This window comes from Triturus cristatus, chromosome 5_1 (genome assembly GCF_964204655.1).
Source record: "Triturus cristatus chromosome 5_1, aTriCri1.1, whole genome shotgun sequence".
NCBI lineage: Eukaryota > Metazoa > Chordata > Amphibia > Caudata > Salamandridae > Triturus > Triturus cristatus.
Genome location: NC_140587.1, coordinates 919969292 through 919988011, shown reverse-complemented (window position 1 = coordinate 919988011; position 18720 = coordinate 919969292). Strand labels below are relative to the sequence as shown.

Genomic DNA, 18720 nt, shown 5'->3' with positions numbered 1-18720 from the left:
TGAAATAACCAATGAATACTTGCCCCGCTTTTTGTATAATGCGTGACATGAAAAACTCAGACACTGGGAGGCGGCGACTGATCGAATTAAGAGTTGGGATATCCAACTGGCGCAAGAAATGGAATGAATTAAAAAAAAAAAAAAAAAAGGACGTGGCTGACAATCCTACCCCACCCCCCTCCCCCGGTCCCCCTAGGTCAAGTACGAAACGCGGTCCGTGAATGAGTTAACAGGTTTGAAAAAGTAAGACGATCACACTAGATGTGAGGATCGCAAGCGGTATCATGAGATTTGATTGTCCTTGTGACACGTTTACTTATCTGCACAAAACTGAACATCTAACAATAAATGCTACACATAACAAAATAACAGTATGTGTGACATCTTAGTTTTGAATGGTTAGCCACTAGACCCTATGAGGAAGAGGAAAATTATACATGTAAAATACATCCGTGCCCACTTCAAAATGTGTCGGTTTTCCTTTTTCTTTTACCCTTATCAAGAGGAGGCATGTATTTGGACCCCAACCAATTTTTTTTTTAAATGAGCCCCACTTTAAAAGCGAGCACTGCTGCACTTGTTCCAACAACTAAATGCAATCACACGTATTGGTCCAAATCTCGTATGATCCTGCTAATAGCAAAAACAATTAGGAAGATGGATGACAGTAAAATGGGTAGAAATTACAAAAGTAATAGGCCACCAGTTCTCCTGCCAAAGTGAGATGTTTCAATGCGTAAGCAAGCAAATGACCAAGATAAAAACTGTAAACATTGAAGGAAAATTGAATACAAAAAAAGAATTAAAACTAAATGATGCGTCTGCTAGATGTATTAAAATACGTTTTTATTCCTCAGGAAAAAAGGTGATAAATCTCGGACTTGTTTCATTAAACTAAAATAAAAAGGGTTTTTTTTTCAAATCTGGAAAACCCTTTATGGAATAACTAGCATTGATAAAAATCAATAGATATGATAACCGGTGTCGAATCCTGACAAAAGCAACAATAAAAACTGGCTGCCGTGCAAAACCATTCAAACAGTAAAAAAAGGATGACCTGTGTATGAATTAGAAAAAGAATTAAAAGTATGATGAAAAAGTGTACTTTTCAAATGTGGTGGACGGAAGCCCCCCAAACCATACATAGAAAGAATAGGAGAGTAACATACTTGCTTTGAGCTCATCCAAGATGTGATTGACAATGAATGAAGAATGTTAGAGACAAAGAAGTGAACGGCTGAAGGAGGCTAAGCCAAAGCCCCTTATAGAGGAGATATTGAATAACACAGACCAGCCACAAATTGCGCAAGCGTCATTACCCACAAAGCTAAAAATGGGATAGATTGTAAAAGCCATTACACAAAAAAAGTTCTTAACAAACCTGTAACAAAAAGATAAAAATGAAAAAAGGTCTCAACTGCCCTTTTTCATGATCTTTATATTTTTTAATTACCTCAAATTTAAAATTGCGAGCACTACTGCACTCGTTACAACAGCTTATAGCAGAAACAATTAGGTAGAGAATGGACTATAAAATAGTTATTACACTGAATCTGCAAAAGACTTACAGGTTCACCACTGAAAAAACTACAACAGATCCAATTAATGCATATCCCAGATCATAAATAGCATACAATTGCGGTGTATGGGAAACATTTGGGCTGAGAATCAAATAGGAGAAATTCCTGATGTTCCCTATGGGCAGTTGGATACTCACCAGACTCCTCCACATGCCATTAATTCGCAGACATTTCAAATACCTGGGACTATGGATAACTAGAGAAAGGGCTGCAAAGATAACCTGGCCTCACTACTCCATTGTTTAAAGACTGATGTAAAATATTATTGAAGGGCGCAGCAGGCACTCTCGCTCATAGGAAGGGAGCCAATCTTTAAAATGTTTGCACTATCCTGATTCACCTACATATTGCACAACAGCCCATACACTAGCCCATACGCTCTGCCAAATGCATTCTTCCTAGCAATAAACAGATTGCTAAAATCTCTACCATGGCTAGATCTGTCACGGATAGCACTATCTACCCCCGAAAGATCTACATACAAAGAATGCATAAAGGATAGCAAAGAAAGCACTCTAAAATAATACAAAGCTACCCAGGTGAGATTAGTAATCCCCCGTCAAGTACGAAACTTGGTCGGTGGCGGAGAGAACGGTTTTGAAAAAATGGGGCGATATTGGTCTCTCTACACTAGATGTGAGGGTCACAAACTGTATCATGACATTTGATTAGCAGAGGGTTGAATATGGAACGGCGCCCTCACAAATGTTAAATATTCACAAATATGCCATGCATTGCAAGCAAAGACTTCACCAAGGAAGGCTACCCTTGGAAAGCAGATTGCTGGACGGCCACATGACTACAAAGGTAATCTCTCTAAACTACAACACACTGATGAGAAATAAGCAGGATGCACTGAACCAGCTGAGGGCACATTGGCAAACTGATGGAGAACTAGTCTACGAAGTTTGGAGTGAGTATCAATAAAACCATGTTTCCACTTGATCCAACTGAAGATACAGCAAGAGTATCATACCAGAGTCACCCAGAACATAAAAGGCAGAACCTGGTATGAGATGGGCCTATGCAACTGTGGCAGGAATGGTAACTTCCTCCATACTTTAAAGGAGGGTCCACAGCTACAAACAGTGTAGGAGGGAGCAATAAAAAGAATAGAGGACACCCAAGGAGCTCAAAGCGGCGCAGGCATTTCTAGTAATATTGGAAATATGGAGAGAATGAGAAGCAACATCATATAAGAAACCCCTGATAAAATTAGGCCTTCTACTGGCAAAAAGAGAATTTGCACAGGAATTGGGAGGATGGGGGGGGGGGGGGATATGGGGTGCCACAGGATATCCAAAGCTGAGCGACTGGGATCGTGAGATGAATGCCTGCTGTGCCAGGGATTAAATATTCTATAAGAATGGAGGATACCTAAAGAAGTTTGATATAATAGGGGAAAAAGATAGCGGACTGCTAGTCTCCTATGCAGCAACCGGTATGTCTTGTGCACCACTTGCAAAAAACAAAGTGCATAATTTATGTAAAACTGGAGGATTGATCCACCTGAATAGGCTAGGAAAACAAGGAAATCTCAAAGGGCGCAATGTGCCACATATGTCTTGGTCATTCCAGTTTCAACAACTTTAGAGCTGACTTGACCAATGATTCATCCCAAGTGGCTAATGTTATTTCCACACACCCAATTACTTATTGCATATAAATTAAGCAGTGGTGATAAAGCGTCAATTAGTGTCCAATCTTAGCCAAAGGCAAGCTAGTTCTTTGCCTTGTCCCTATATTCTACAGAGGCAATATTCACACTAACATCCAGGTACAGTCACTCCTCCACTCTTCATTCTCTGTGACTTGATGATATTTCTAAACACTAGACATGTTTTTGCAACACATAAATAACATCAGAAACATATAATGCCATCTTAACATGCTTTAAAATAGTCAAACTCTCAGCATTCATACAAGGGACATTCCTAACATCCTTTCCTCCCCCCCAGACCGCGCACTCACGGCCAACAACATATGGATTAATTTTTATTAGCACAGCAGTTTTCATCTTTCTCCTAGCTTTTAAAAACAAAATACCTTTCCGTACAAACTACTGGTAAGGGAAGCATAGTATTTTTCCTGTGAACGGATGTGTTCGTTAAACACAATAGAGTAACCCTGAATCTTCAAGGACCTTAAAATGCAAATAAAAAGCAAAAGAGATTCAAATATGCAAACAGTGAATCTATTGAAATAACCCTTTTCATTATAATGGGATATATGAGAATTAAAATTGCTTTAAACTATGAAAGTCTGCTATAAACGTACCTACAGAATAAACTGTAAAATATTACCTTTTTATGCTTTGCCCCTTGATAATGTCCTTGAAGAATTACCAGATCGAGACAGGGAACTTGACAGGTCTATAAATGTAATAATAAACACATTAAGAACCAAAGAGTAAAGACGACTCCTCATCAAATGGCTAGAAAGAGCAACTGCTGAGTAAAGGAAGATTTGCACATAGTTAACTTCTAAACTGCAAAGTGATCAATCATGAAGCAAAAGCAAACTTGTTCAAAATAACAACAAAAATTACATGCCAAACCAGTCCGAACATTCATTTTGGAAATTCAACAGTGAAAAAGTCCACTTCAAACTACTACTAATCTAAAAACCAACACTAAGCATATGTAAAAGAAGAGATCTTGATTCAGAGAAGCTTTGCGTTGGTTTGACTGCTTCAAAACACCTACAAGATAAAGTGGGAGTGATTAAAAAGGTCTGCTGTGGTTGGAAGAATACCAACCTGGAAAAATTATGTGCAGGTTCGGCCCTATTTCAGGTCGAAAAAAAGTCTCAAAACCTCTCCATTTCCAAAATGTACACTAGGTGGATAAGGTTGATCTAGAATGAGGAGCCACATAAATGTGAAGCAATGCCCATGCAGGGACCATCCTCGAAACCAACTGCATTTTGCAAAATACAGCAAGATTCCATTTTAGGGGTCTTCTTTTCTGGTGGTAAGAAAGCATTTGTTGCGAGAGTTAAGCATGAAGTATGGCTTCCAAATTCCTTGCGGCTGATGGTTATAAAAAGAAGTACCTGCTTTTTGACACCCAAAGGAGTGATTGGCACTGGTGCGATCTTGCCAAATCTTTTTAGAGGAAGGAGGAGGTTAGATGCAATAGCTTTTTACAGAATGTTTGTTTTGCTGAGGTTCCCTGCCTGTAGACAATAGTTGTAGTCGATGCTTGGTAGGACTGGTGTAAGTATGAGAGACCCCAAAGACAATCAGCAGTAGAGTGAGGATTTCACAAAGGATGAAGATTGTAATCGTGGTCATGCTTTTATCCAGCAACGCAAAACATTGCTCTGTAACAAATTCTACATCAGATATGACTGGTAACATGAAAATGATCGAATTAGATATCTATTGGATTATTTGTCCCCAATATCTCTAGAGTTAATTTCGGTCTTCTGTTTCAAACCACCTAGACAATTTCCAGTTTTTTCTCTATTGGTAGCCTAGTTAATCAATTCCTGGGTGAGTGGTAGTACATAGTTCACACATAACAAAAACGCATTAGATGTCAAAGAGGATGAACAGCTTTTGTTTTTCAACACTTGGGAAACTGTTTGTAAATGGCGAGTTCCTGGACTCCTGGTGTTTATAGCAGAGTCTGGCCTTCCCCCAGGTCAGTTTCTCACTTCAGAGTAAATTAAGAAGACACTAAGAACCTTATTTCAAATTCGCCACCGTACACCAACCCAACATAAGGCATACCAGGCACTTTAAACCGCAGGGACTGGCAATAAATTGATTAAATTCCTCTAGAGATCCTTTCTGCAGCAGGGGACTTATCAGGGGCTTCTCTCTGGGCTAATTGCCATCAGATCAGGCTAGGCCCTTGCATGATACTAGCTGGACTAAGACATTCTATTACTCCCACGAGGTGTTGCCTGGTTACAGTTTTAGATACATTTAATATTTTTAACTACCTTACACCTGCTCATGTTAAGATATGTCCAGATATCAAAGCTACATGCATTGCTTAAATTGGCAATTGGTGATTTGCTGCCTATGCTGTGGTCCTGCCTTTCGCTCCTCTCATATTGGGTAGGAGTTCTTAAGTTGCTTAACTTGGATCAAAGGCTCACTTTCTTGGTTCCAATCTGAAAGTACCCTGTTACAAAGATAAGAGAGAGCTAGTCTGAGAAAATATTCCATAACCAAGGCATGGGATGAGCGGTTAGTTCTCTACTTGTTTTTGCTACAATTTTAATTTCACTAAATAATGGTAAACAGGTGCCTGTTTTTGAAACACTGGAGCAACCTATTCTTCCTGCTGCTGCTCATCATCAGTATGGGACACTTTAGGTAGGTTGTATGCACCATCACTGGAGGCTATTGGCAGGAGGGAAGGGGTAGGTTAAAGTTTCCTGGTTAGAGCTAGTTTTGTTTTTACTTTGTTTGGCTCCAGGTTGTCACTCATAGCAAAAGGAAAACAAAGAAAAATGCACATTTTGTGTTCCTGCACTATTTCTTTACATATGCTGATCTGCTGTAACCATTATTTAGAATATAACCAATGTATGACTGGATAATGGCAAAAATAAATGTTGTTTCTAGCCCAAACCGATAAAAACATACTAATGACATATCAACGTTGGTTCAAGCACAGTAGAAGGCTGTTTACAAAAGGTTAACTGGTCATCTTTTAGGTATTTATCTGTATTTGGTTGATAAACTAGTACTAAGGTTTTCAAATTTTTGCCCAGGCAGTATTACCATGTGTAAAGAAATTACAAAATAACCAGGGCCACAGGAATTATGAGTGTGCTGCTGCTGCGTTTTTCGACATAATTGTAGAGGTGCCACATAATCCATCATCTGCTGCATAATCTGCATATTTTATTTGTAAGAAGTTTTTGCTTCTAGCTTAAACGGTTCAAAAGTTACTAAAACCGCAGCAACATGGGTTGCCGTGCAGTGGAATGCCCTTGCAAAGGTTGATTGGTCACCTTTCTGTTGGTGATCGATATATGAGAGTGTTAAACTGATACTGAGATTAAGCCAATGCCCAGACAGACTTAACAAGTTTAAAATCTGCTGATCGCTGCCAAGGGAGGGGGATGGGGGGGCAATTTTTTTTGTTTATGTACTAAGCTCATTATAAAAAAAATTAAAGTACCTTGCAGTATATAGTTATCCACTAGGCGAGTGCAGCTAGCTGTATGTTGGCATATTAAGAACGATCTCAAAAGAATCATGGACATCATGTAATATGTATATGACAAATGTTTATGATGTGATATAATGCAATGTTACCAATAAAAACAAGCTTTGAATAAAAAAAAGTTTAAAAATTACAAACTAATGAGACGCATTATGCTGCAAAATTTGACTTTTGACACATTTTACTCCGCTCTGCCGCATAATTTGGCCCTCCTCTGCCGCACACTTCCAGTGGGCCTGAAAATAGTAATTAGTACCAAAACATGCTACATTATTTGCCTTTTCTTGCTGTATAAATTTAGTAGTCAACCCTGCCACATAATTTGATGTTACCCGACGCATAACGTCAGTGGCCCTGAGCTGTGTGCACATACTTTGGGGGGGGGGGGGGGGGGGGGGGGGGGGATATATATATATATATATTTTTTTTTTTAACAGAAAAGTAGAATGGACCGATTTCTCTCAGGATAGTGAAAGCTGCAATTGTCAGTGTATCCCAGAGGTGTACCATGACAACAGCAAGTAACCACAGAACAATAAACAACAAGCATTGAAAATGCAATAGGTCTCGCCTTTGATTAAGTTAAAGCCATTTGCTTTGCTAAGGGTATTGTAGAGGAAAGCAAATGGCTTTAACTTAATGAAAGGCGAGACTTATTGCATTTTTAATGCTTGTTCACTTTGAAAGGGGGTTTACGTGACCGCTTGCCTTAAAAAAAAAACAAAGAGGCATCTTTTTAATTTGAATTCGAGCATGTTCGGAACTGCCATAAGCACTCGGAATTTGTCGTCAATGAACGAACGCCTATTTGGTAGCCTACATCTTTGCTCTATTTTCGGCCTCGCACAGTTTGTTTACTCTGTGGCCGCTAATCGCAAAAGTGACAGCTGGTGACGTGCGGACAAGTTCTCAAATAATCACGGCGCGAGAAGTTCACAGCGCATCTTACACTGCACAGCTGTGGAAGCAGTCGGGGCACGCAACTCTTAGGTGACGTACAATCCTATTGGCTGCTGACACGAGGCTCCTTTCACTGCCAAGACTAGTTGAGTGGCGTCCTCTGCACCCAGTATCAGTGCCTGACACTGATCGGCGTAGGCATGGTCTGGTTTCTGTTCCAAGCCGGGGTGAGATGCAAAGAGGTAACGGCACCGAAGGGCGACGACACGAGCATCTGTTCCAAAGGTAAAGGCCAAGATACACTGCTCTGTGATTGCAGCGGCACAGGGAAGTACTATATGGTGGGTAAGTGAAGGGGGACGGAAGTCATGGTTGTCGGGCAGTAGGAATCTACGATGGCTGTGTGGGAGGATCAGAGGTGTTTGTGGATGAGAGGACAGGCACTTTGGAGCAGCAGGTGTTTTAAGCAGCTTAGTGGCGGAGTGCGAGTGAAAGAGGAGTAAAAGGTTTATTAGTCATGTGTTTTGGCAGAATGTGTTGGGGTGGTGTGTGAATATGTATAATTAAGAGCGGTGTGGATGAGATGATTGTTGAGGGTAATCTAGAGCTCCGACGACGAGAGGATAGACAAATGAAGGTAGACACGATAAAACAAGCTGTTTCCGTGGAGGCGACGGGGGGAATGGAAAGTGAAAGTGCATGAGGCTGCTGAGGACGGAAGGGGGACAGGAAATGTGCACGCTGCGTGGCTGTACACTTTCATTACAAGCGCGTACACAGGCTCCAATCCACCAAAAGCCTGCGCGTGCCCATCTCCTGTCCCACTTCCGAGGCAAGTCAGCAACAATAGATCTCGCTGGCGACAGCGCTTCGCGCTGCGTTCGCCAGGCGAGACCTAAAAACCTGGGAACATCCTCCACACACAGAACTACATTAATTTTGTCGCCCACACAAAAGCACAAGTTTACAGTATGTCTGTAACTATCAGGTGAAGAAGCCTACACATTTATCCAAATAGTACTAGTAGGAAGCTGGCTCTGTATACCCTATACCAAAATGACGTATAGTGTGCGCAGAGTCCAGTGGAACCCCAAATGTAGGCAGAGGTAAAAGTAGATAGCACCTTACTCTCTATTTGTGGTAGTGTTGGCAAGCAGAAAGGCTTTATCAGAGGGTAGTGTTAAGCATTTGTTGTACACACTCAATCAGCAAATTATGTCACACACTCGAAGACTGAGCTCAGACAACTTTTGTTTGTATAAATATATTATTAACTTATTTTATTTCTAGAACCAACCCAAGCACGGCACAGGTACGTGAAATAAATACTTTGCAAAATATTATGCAGTGTTTACAATTGAATGCAGGTTCAAATGCAGTCATTTGAAATACAGGTAAGTCAAGGATTCGAAATTACTGTACAGAATACTTTTCAGTTAATTTTTCTACTCAGTGTGATATGACAAGATATCACACTGGGACATTTCCTAGGGAAAAGGTAAGTAAAATCAGTTTTCCACAGTTGTAGTTTTTCAGGTTTCCATACAAATCAACTCCACACTTAGAACATTTATCAGAGAAAAACAGCCAATGTATTCCTATGGAGAGAAATGCAGTTATTGGTTACCAGGTATAAGTACTCTGTCTTTGGGGTTGAGTTTCTGGGGTTAGAACAAGTCAAGGATGCACTCGCAAAACACCCTCAGTGGCACTAAGGTGGCCGGGTGCAGAGTGCTGAGGCCCAATGTTATCTAATGAGAGATAGGGAGCCTCCGACTGGTAGCTGCTACTGAGTAGGCCACAAGGTTGTGGGAGCAAAGCTCCTGGTGTTAAGCTCAGGGCAAAGGGGGATCCGGTTTAGCACGCAAAGTGCACCCGCAGTAGTGGCTGAGTGGACGGTGATGTGTTGGCGTCAGGAACCAACAGCTGGGCAGTTAAGTTGGAGGGCTCGGGGACATAGGAGCACCTCGGGTTCTTTTCTCCAGGGTGCAGGGCAGCTGGGGGTGTCTTGAGGTCGGATTTCACCTTACCGGGCCACTCGCGGTTGGGGGTTAATCGTGCAGAGGTTGCAGGTGTCAATGCAATTTTGATTAATGTGTACTGGTTTCCTGCTAACCAGGTCCCCAATACCAAACTGTACAATGGTTCGCCCAATTGGCAAAATCTTTAGCATCCTCTGTAAGTGCCTAGTAATGGTACCCCTGGTACCTAGGGCCTGAGGTACTAAAGAGGGTCCTTAAGGGCAGCAGAACGACTTGTGCCACCCTAGGGGACCCCTCACCAAGTACATGCAAGACTACCACTGCAGGCTGCATGTCTTGGTGCCGACAAAAGTGAAAACATGACATGTCACACATCCCTGTTTGCCATGTCCCCTAACACTGCATGTAATATTTGTGAGTCACCCCTACGGAGGGCCTGACACCTATAAGGCAGGGTGCTAAATATTACATGGGAGGGCATATCTGCATGGCCAGATATGCCCCTGTGCTGGTCAGTCATTACTGCCAGTACAAGTGACTAGGGAAGCTATTTTAAGCATTTGCTGGACACTGGTAAAAACAATTTACCCAGCTACCCGATGGCTTCAATGAAAATAGAGATGCTTGGTATCAAACATCTATCATTGGTAAACCCACACTGATGCCAGTGTTGGATCTACCAATAAAAGCTCTCAAGAGGGCACCTTAGAGGTGCCACGTGAAAACATATCAGCCTATGGTGTACTTGCTGACTGGTTTCTGGCAGCCTGAAACCTGAGTCACGGTTCTGACCTCCTAGGGTGAGAGCCTCTGCTCTCAGGAGACCGAGAACACAAGCGTGTCTCAGAAAAGGGTGCAACACCCCCTCCCACAGGATGACCTACTGATTAGCCACTGACTGCCGTCTTTGAAATGTGAATCTGGCCCCCCCCCGGCAGGAGAGGGAAGATGAAGCCTTTGCCCAAGGCCCCCTTGGCATTTGGACAGGGGGGAAAATTAGTCAAGTGGGCTAATTTTTCAGAAGTAGACATCTTTGTGATGGCATACTTAGGAACTCTGAGACAGGGTTATGCCCACTTCCTTTAGGAAGTGGTCATATAGGGGGCGTAGTGAACCAAAGGGTCAGCAGCCGACTGGCTACCAACCTACACTTCCCCAATGCCCCTAAATACAATATTTAGGAGAGCCCCAGACACCAGAGAAATGCAAAAACAACAGTTGGACAGAATGCAGAACAATGTCATACATTCACCCCAGTACAGAGATCTGGGCCTAAATCCATCGCTTTTTTGCTCACCATGCCATTCCAGTTTGAACCCAGCCATATGCTAATCAGTCTTGACCCTGTGCCTCATGGGAACAGTCCAGCCCGAACTGCCAAGCCAGGTCCTCCCTGGACTGGAAACAAGCATCCTAGGACCGGTTTCGGGGTTTCACCCCTCTTCAGCCAGGATAGCTTGATTCCAGAGGCATGGAGAGCACGGGACTCACGTCTGAGCATTCCCGTCCCACTCGGGGTGACAAGTGCAAAAACAATAGTTGATGGACAGAATGTATAACAATGTCTACATTCACCCCAGTAGAGAGATCTGGGCCTAAATCCATCGTTTTTTGCTCACCATGCCATTCCAGTTTGAACCCAGCCATATACAAATCAGTCTTGACCCTGTGTGTCATGGGAACAGTGTGAGAAAGTGGCTCTGTATATACTGTTCCCAAATAGGTACAGGGTGTACAGAGTCCACAGTCCCCAGAGGTTTGGCAGAGGCTAAAGTTAGATATAACCTTACTCTCAAAAGTGGTAGCTTGGTCGAGCAGTAAGGCAGTATATCAGACGACAGTGTAAAGCAATTGTTGCACACACTCAGTCAGCATATGGTCTCACACACTCAAGAACTGAACTCTAGGCCAATAGTTTATTTATAAAAAATATATGCTTGTTTTATTTTAGAACCAACAATAGGTATTAAAATATACTTTCTCAGAATGAGATGCTTTATATAAATACTTTTGCAATATGCAATTGACTTTTGTAGAAAGTTACAAGTAGTTGCAATAGGCAACACAATTTTAAACACAATAATGCATCGAGTTCAATGGAAGTTTCAAGTTATTTGCCAGAAATTACTTTTAGGATTACTTTTGGAATTCCAGGACTGGATCCTAGATTCAGTCCTGGGTCAGTACTTGGAATCAAGCGATAAAAGTAGACTTAATTACTGTGATGATTTTTAGACAATATTTTGCTATTTTAAAAGTTGACACTTATAAAATATTTCATAGAAAACAGTCAATGATTCCCTTAGGCAGAAAATTCAAGTTGCAGGAATAGTATGTTCTCGTTACTTTTGTAATCCAGTACTGGGTGCCTAGACTTAGTACTGGGACCTTTATCCAAAACAGGTAAGTAATTACGTTTTCAGATATTATACGATATTTAAAGAATATTTAAAGATTACAGAAATTGACACTCGGAAGTAATTTCACAGAAAAACAGTCAATGATTTCCTATGGGAGAAAATTGGGTTACTGGTAAGTACAGTTGTAAGTCTTTTTCAGAGTCAGTGCTGGGTACCAAGATCCAGCACTGGGAGCTCACCTAATAGCAGGTGAGTATTTTCGTTTTCTTTACTCGGCTGATTTTTGGTGAATATTTTAAGTTTTGAAAAGTCTACACTTAGAAGAAATTTCAGGAAAAGCCAGTCAATGTTACACTAAGGAGAAAACTGAGTTATCAGTTTAAAGGCAAGTACTCGAATGGCAGAGTTAAGGTTCTGGGCATAGACTCAGGGGTCTCCCAGGGTCAGGTAGGTACAGTTGGTTCACCCTCAGCGGCACAAGGGTGGCCGGATGCAGAGAGAGTTAGGCCCAATGTTATCCTATGAGAGGTAGGGGGGCCTTGGTTGGTGGCTGCTGACTAGCAGGCCACGCGCCTGTGGGAGCTGGGCTCCTGGTCACTTGCTCAGGGCAAGTGGGGAAGTAGATAGGTGTAGAGGTTGCACTGCCAGGGCCACTCGGGCGGCTGGGTGCAGGGTGCTTTTGAGCCTTCGGGCGCTCAATTGATTTCAATGGGAAATCTCCGGTTTAGTAAAAGACTGCAAGCTCAGGGATGAAGATTCTTCAGGTGCCACCACCACTTCGAGAGGTAAGTTGGGTAGTTGGAGGATAGGTAGGTACCCCGGGATTGGGCACAGGGGGCCGCGGGGCGCCTTTTGGTGTCGGGAAATCTTACCCTCTGTTGATCGCGGTTAGGGGGGCACCAGGTTCTGAGGCTTCTTCAGGAGTGTCGAGGGAGGTCCTTGGGTGCCGAACTCGGGGTCACAGTCGCCGTGGGGTCGTCCTTGTGGTCTTTGTTCACTCCGGCACACGCCAGGCTTGGCTGGAGCAGAGTGTGCTGGGTTCGCGGTTCCGGGCTGCTGCCAGGGATTAGAAGTAGGTTTTGAGTAGAGCCTCTACTCATGGGAGTCCTAGGGGTTTAGAGTCAAAAGGTAGCCAGGTCCTCCGGGGTTTGGGCGGTTGCTGGCCACAAGAGATGCTGGGTTGGAGCAGGAGCAGGTTTGAGGGTCGACAGGCCGGTAGGGCTGGGGCCAAAGCAGTTGGTGTCTTCCTCTTCTTAACAGCTGCAGGGCAGGTCTTATTTCTTCTAGCTCTTCTTCTGATTTTGGAATCTGGGGAAGGAAGGTTCAGGGTGCCCCTAAATACTAGATTTAGGGGCGTTACAGGTAGGTGAAGGGCAGGGACCAATGGGTCCCTGTCCTGGGGTGGATACACCCCCTATCCTTCCTCTCTCCCGTGGGAGGGGGGCAGTAGCCTAGTCTTGATTGGGCAGGGCTTCCAATCTTCAAGATGGCGAGAGCCCGGAGATGTGCTTCACCTCTCCTCCCCCACCTAAGGGGTGGGGTTGGCAGGCTGGCACATCCCCTGTCGTTATTTGGGGTTTCCGGCCAAGCTTCCCGCCGGAGTGGGGGGTTGCAGTGGCCTGGGGAAGCTCAAAGAGGCGGCATGCCTTTGAAGCTTCCCCCTGCCCATTCTGGGGGAGGAGATTTAGCACCTCGCCCAGGATGTGCATTGTTGCAGACCCAGGAGAGCAGGGGCTCTCCTACCCAGGGGTCCAGCAACATGCCTGCTGTGTGGCAGCCTCAGCACAGACGTGGATTGTAGGTTAGGTTTTAGGGGGCATCTCTAAGATGCCCTCTGGGGTGCTTGGTACATTAAATCCCACACTGGCATCAGTGTGGGTTTAATGTGCTGAGAAGTTTGATACCAAACTTCTCAGTCTTCAGTGTTGCCATTATGGTGCTATGGAGTTCGTGTTTGACGAGCTCCCAGCACCATATACTCTTAAATGGCAGCACTGCACTTACAGAACCCAGGAATGGACCTGGGTACTGTAGGGGCACAGGGCTCCTGCTCCTGTGCCCACACCATTGGCATAGGGCACCCAGCTAGAGGGGTGGCTGATGTATGCCATGGCAGTGTAGGTGGTGGGCATGGCACACAGGAATGTGTGCCATGTCGACTCTTTGTTTTGTCTTGTATCCAGACACCCAGCCTGCAAGGGCAGTGTGTGTGTGTGTAAGGGTACAGGGCCTCTAAGGGTAGCACAGTGAGTGCTGCAGCCCTTAGAGGTCTTCCCTGGTCACAAGGCCCTGGGTACCTAGGGTACCATTTACCAGGGGCTGACATGTAGCCAGGGTTTACCAATTTGGATTTTGTGTTTTAGGGAAGGAACATAGGCCCTGGGCACCTAATTGGCAGGAGTCCAGGGCACACTCAGTCAAAGTACATTCAGCAATTCAGCAAAAAGTGGGGGTATACCATGCAAGAAAGATGGCACTTTCTCACAAACAGTCCAGCCCGAACTGCCAAGCCAGGTCCTCCCTGGACTGGAAACAATCATCCTAGGACCGGTTTCTGGGTTTTACCCCTCTTCAGCCAGGATAGCTTGATTCCAGAGGCATGGAGAGCACGGGACTCACGTCTGAGCTTACCCGTCCCACTCGGGGTGACAAATACAAAAACAACAGTTGATGGACAGAATGCAGAACAATGTCATACATTCAATCCAGTACAGAGATCTGGGCCTAAATCCATTGTTTTTTTGCTCACCATGCCTTTCCAGTTTGAACCCAGCCATATACAAATCAGTCTTGACCCTGTGCCTCATGGGAACAGTCCAGCCCGAACTGCCAAGCCAGGTCCTCCCTGGACTGGAAACTAGCATCCTAGGACCGGTTTCGGGGTTTCAACCCTCTTCAGCCAGGATAGCTTGATTCCAGAGGCATGGAGAGCACGGGACTCACGTCTGAGCATTCCCGTCCCACTCGGGGTGACAAGTGCAAAAACAATAGTTGATGGACAGAATGTAGAACAATGTCTACATTCACCCCAGTACAGAGATCTGGGCCTAAATCCATCGTTTTTTGCTCACCATGCCATTCCAGTTTGAACCCAGCCATATACAAATCAGTCTTGACCCTGTGTGTCATGGGAACAGTGTGAGAAAGTGGCTCTGTATATACTGTTCCCAAATAGGTACAGGGTGTACAGAGTCCACAGTCCCCAGAGGTTTGGCAGAGGCTAAAGTTAGATATAACCTTACTCTCAAAAGTGGTAGCTTGGTCGAGCAGTAAGGCAGTATATCAGACGACAGTGTAAAGCAATTGTTGCACACACTCAGTCAGCATATGGTCTCACACACTCAAGAACTGAACTCTAGGCCAATGGTTTATTTAGAGGCATGGAGAGCACGGGTGTCTTTTGCTTTCTCGCCCCAAGTGCGCCAGGTATGCCCAGACGTGGGTCCTGGGCTCACTGTGCCACTGGAATCAAGCTATCCTGGCTGAAGAGGGGTGAAACCCTGAAACCGGTCCTAGGATGCTGGTTTCCAGTCCAGGGAGGGCCTGGCTTGGCAGTTCGGGCTGGACTGTTCCCATGAGGCACAGGGTCAAGACTGATTTGCATATGGCTGGGTTCAAACTGGAATGGCATGGTGAGCAAAAGAATGATGGATTTAACCCAGATCTCTTGACTGGGGGTGAATGTTTTGATTTGTTCTGCGTTCCGCCCATCAATTGTGTGTCTTTCGCCAGACACCAGAGAAGCAGATTCGGACGACCTAAAAAGAGAGGACACAGAAGAGCTGCAAAAGCCTCTGCTCGTGCGTGGTATCTTTACTACGCAGAAGCTGAAAGGTTCCTGGCCGAATCATTAACCAGTGCTCCTGCTTCACGGCTGCACACACTTCGCGTAATGTCATTTTTTTTGTTCATTTAAACATTTACAACCTTCGCTCAATGTTAATTTAATTTTATTTTTAGTGCTTCCCCTTTCGCAACTTCTCCTCCGCGCTCACTGCGCCCCCTGGTCGTTCCCACAGCACAGCTCCCAGATGCCCCTGCTGTATATATATATTTAGTTTATAGGCATTCTATGTTTTATTTTTATAGGGACAGGTTTACCGACGGCGAGACTCAAACCCGGTTATCCAGGTCCGATGTTGGCAGCTGTGGAGGATACGCCTCAGTCTCTCTCTTGCTAGTTTACTTTTGCTTGGTAAGCTCTCATTTGTAATATCTGTGGTGTGCAGCAGGTGGCACCGTTGTATTACTTTTTTTTCTTATGGCAAAGCTGCCATAAATTCTTAAGGGCTGTCCCAGCTTTTAAGCTGGAGCCTCTTTAAGATACCATTAACAGTTCCTGCGTTATCAGTGGAACAATTACGTTAGCTGCTTACAGGAAAATAACCAGCGCCTTGGGCTCACATATATCACTCAGTAAAGTCAGGGACCGCCAGGTGGGGAACTAATGTCCGGTTAAAATTTCATTAGTAATTAGGGATTACACAGGTAGAGACACAATCTACAAATTCATAAATGCAGACAGCCACATGCAAACACGCACAAACGACATGCACCCTCATGCCACACAAACACTGTATCTCCATCCCCCTTCCTCCTTCCATGGCTCACTCACCATCTCGCGGCCAAAATGTTATCATATACTGCAGGCCGGTATGTTAAGAGCCTGGGATTTCCTATCCCCACACTTCGTGCCTTTCATCTATTTTCTTTGGCGGTAACATCAAACAAACGGCTGAGAAAGGTAGCAAGCGCTCTGAAGTTCAGCTTTCACATTAATAGCTTGACTAAGAGTTGAGCTTTATTGCTTGTGCTGGAGTAATCAGGAGCAATTTCAAGTAACATTCCCCAAAATGTACACTTGTGTCCACCGCGCAGCCTAAAAACAAGCAGAAACCAGTAGTGATCTGCATCAATTCATCAGTGTACAGCATGGATGCAGACAGCATATAGACGGATGCTGTAACTGGCAGGTGTAGCGGACACGTTTCAATCTACATTCATTGGGTACAAGGAAGAATTGCAGCAATTTGTCTGTAATTTGGATTCTCTTTATGTAGTGTGTGTTCGCCTTTTTAACTGTCGAATTTGCAACTCCAATTCTCCAGTTGGAATAGTTGCAGCAGCTCTTTGCCCTGAAACTTATATTACGTCTGTTCTTTTCTTTCATTTGAAGGCATCCACAGTTTTCTCCTCGTGCCCAGATGTTTTCCAAGAAAGTTGGTTTCTGCTGATGTATTATTTCTTTACGGCTAGGAGGCATATCTATCTGTGTACAAAGACGCTCAGGGAGTAGACGTGGGTGTACTAACAGAGCCAAGCAGTGTTTTAAATGGGCCGGTACGGAGAACCAGCACTTTTTTATTTTGAGAGTGAGTGTACCGGCACTTCTCAAGAGAAATGCAATACTTTTAATTGGAGAGTACCATTCCATTTCAAACACTGGGGCCAAGGCTAAAAAACAGAATGTGAGAAGGACATGAGAAGTGCTCTGTTGGTGTAAAGTATTCTCATATGCTGCTCAAGCCAAGTTTTTATTTTCCGTTATGATGGCTGTACATTTGGGTATGCAGTGTGCATCATCTTCTCTCTTGGGGGCACACACAGTCATGCACTGCTAGTGTGTTTTAAAGTGTCTACTGCCTTATTCCCCACGCATTAAGTTATTTCACTGGTTTTGGGTTGTTTGTTCTGTTGATGCCAGTGGACACTTTAGTGCCGTCTCAAAAAAGTGCATAGCTCACTAGGTTTACCATAGCCGAAACCAGTAGGTTTTCAATCATGAAAGAAACTCTTAGAAAGTTGCAATTCCTAAAAATTGAAAATGATATAATGTTTAGACACCAAGATTCATTTGGGCAAAAACAAAAAACACAATCATACAGTGAATTCCGGTATTGCCCAAAAGAGCTGTTAAATGCTAAGCATTTGTAAACTGGGTCTGCCCCATCTCCTACAAATATACTTTTAGCAGTTTGGAGCCTTTGAAATATGAAAATATCAAGTAGTATTTATTTACAGAACACAGACTGTGGAGTTAGTTGCATATTTGCATGCAAACAGTCAACAAACAAGCAGAAAATTATTGACCAGAAGCCATAACCTGGTTCAATCGCCTCTACCTCTTTTAATGGTACCACATTCTCGAGTTCATGTGCACACCTGGCATTGTTGCCCTCTCATGTAGCAGTGCTTTAAAATAATTGGATCAAGGTTTGATAGTATTTACAGCATACTGCAAGTATCTAGGATTGCTCAATTCTGAACACGAACGTACCCAATTACACAACTAACAAATCAAAATCAAACCACATAATTCCACTACAAACACCACATCCACTCCACTATAAACAAATAAACATAAATAACAAACAAATCATTTACAAAGCCAAAAACTCAAACTTACATAAATGCGAGACTTATTGCATTGCAAATGCTTGCTATAAATTGGTGTGAACCTCCTAGAGTTGTGTGCATCATTTGTAGATCAATATGTGTATTTGCAAATGTCTTGCACTCCTCTGTGGTAAGCCCAAGGCTGCTCATAAACACCCTCTTCCCCCCCCCCCCCCAATAGAGCACTTTGCAATTGAATAGCAAGCCCTTATCCACTCATAAGGGAACCCCTGGCCACTTTACACGGAATACCAGGTTCTTGATAGAGAACATAAAGAGCCAGCTTTCTACACTTACAAGCTCAAGATCTCAG

At 43.8% G+C, this 18720-nt stretch overlaps 1 protein-coding gene across 4 annotated transcripts in view; it reads right to left on the bottom strand.

Moving 5' to 3' along the window:
* The window catches only part of LOC146831607 (uncharacterized), a 331737-nt gene that overhangs the window by 291439 nt on the left and 21578 nt on the right, over nucleotides 1-18720 (bottom strand). For all 4 annotated transcript variants that reach the window (XM_085605955.1, XM_085605956.1, XM_085605957.1 and 1 more), the window contains exon 3: nucleotides 3884-3952. In XM_085605955.1, coding sequence (XP_085462081.1) covers nucleotides 3884-3952 — 69 coding nt within the window. The remainder of the gene's footprint in view (nucleotides 1-3883; nucleotides 3953-18720) is intronic.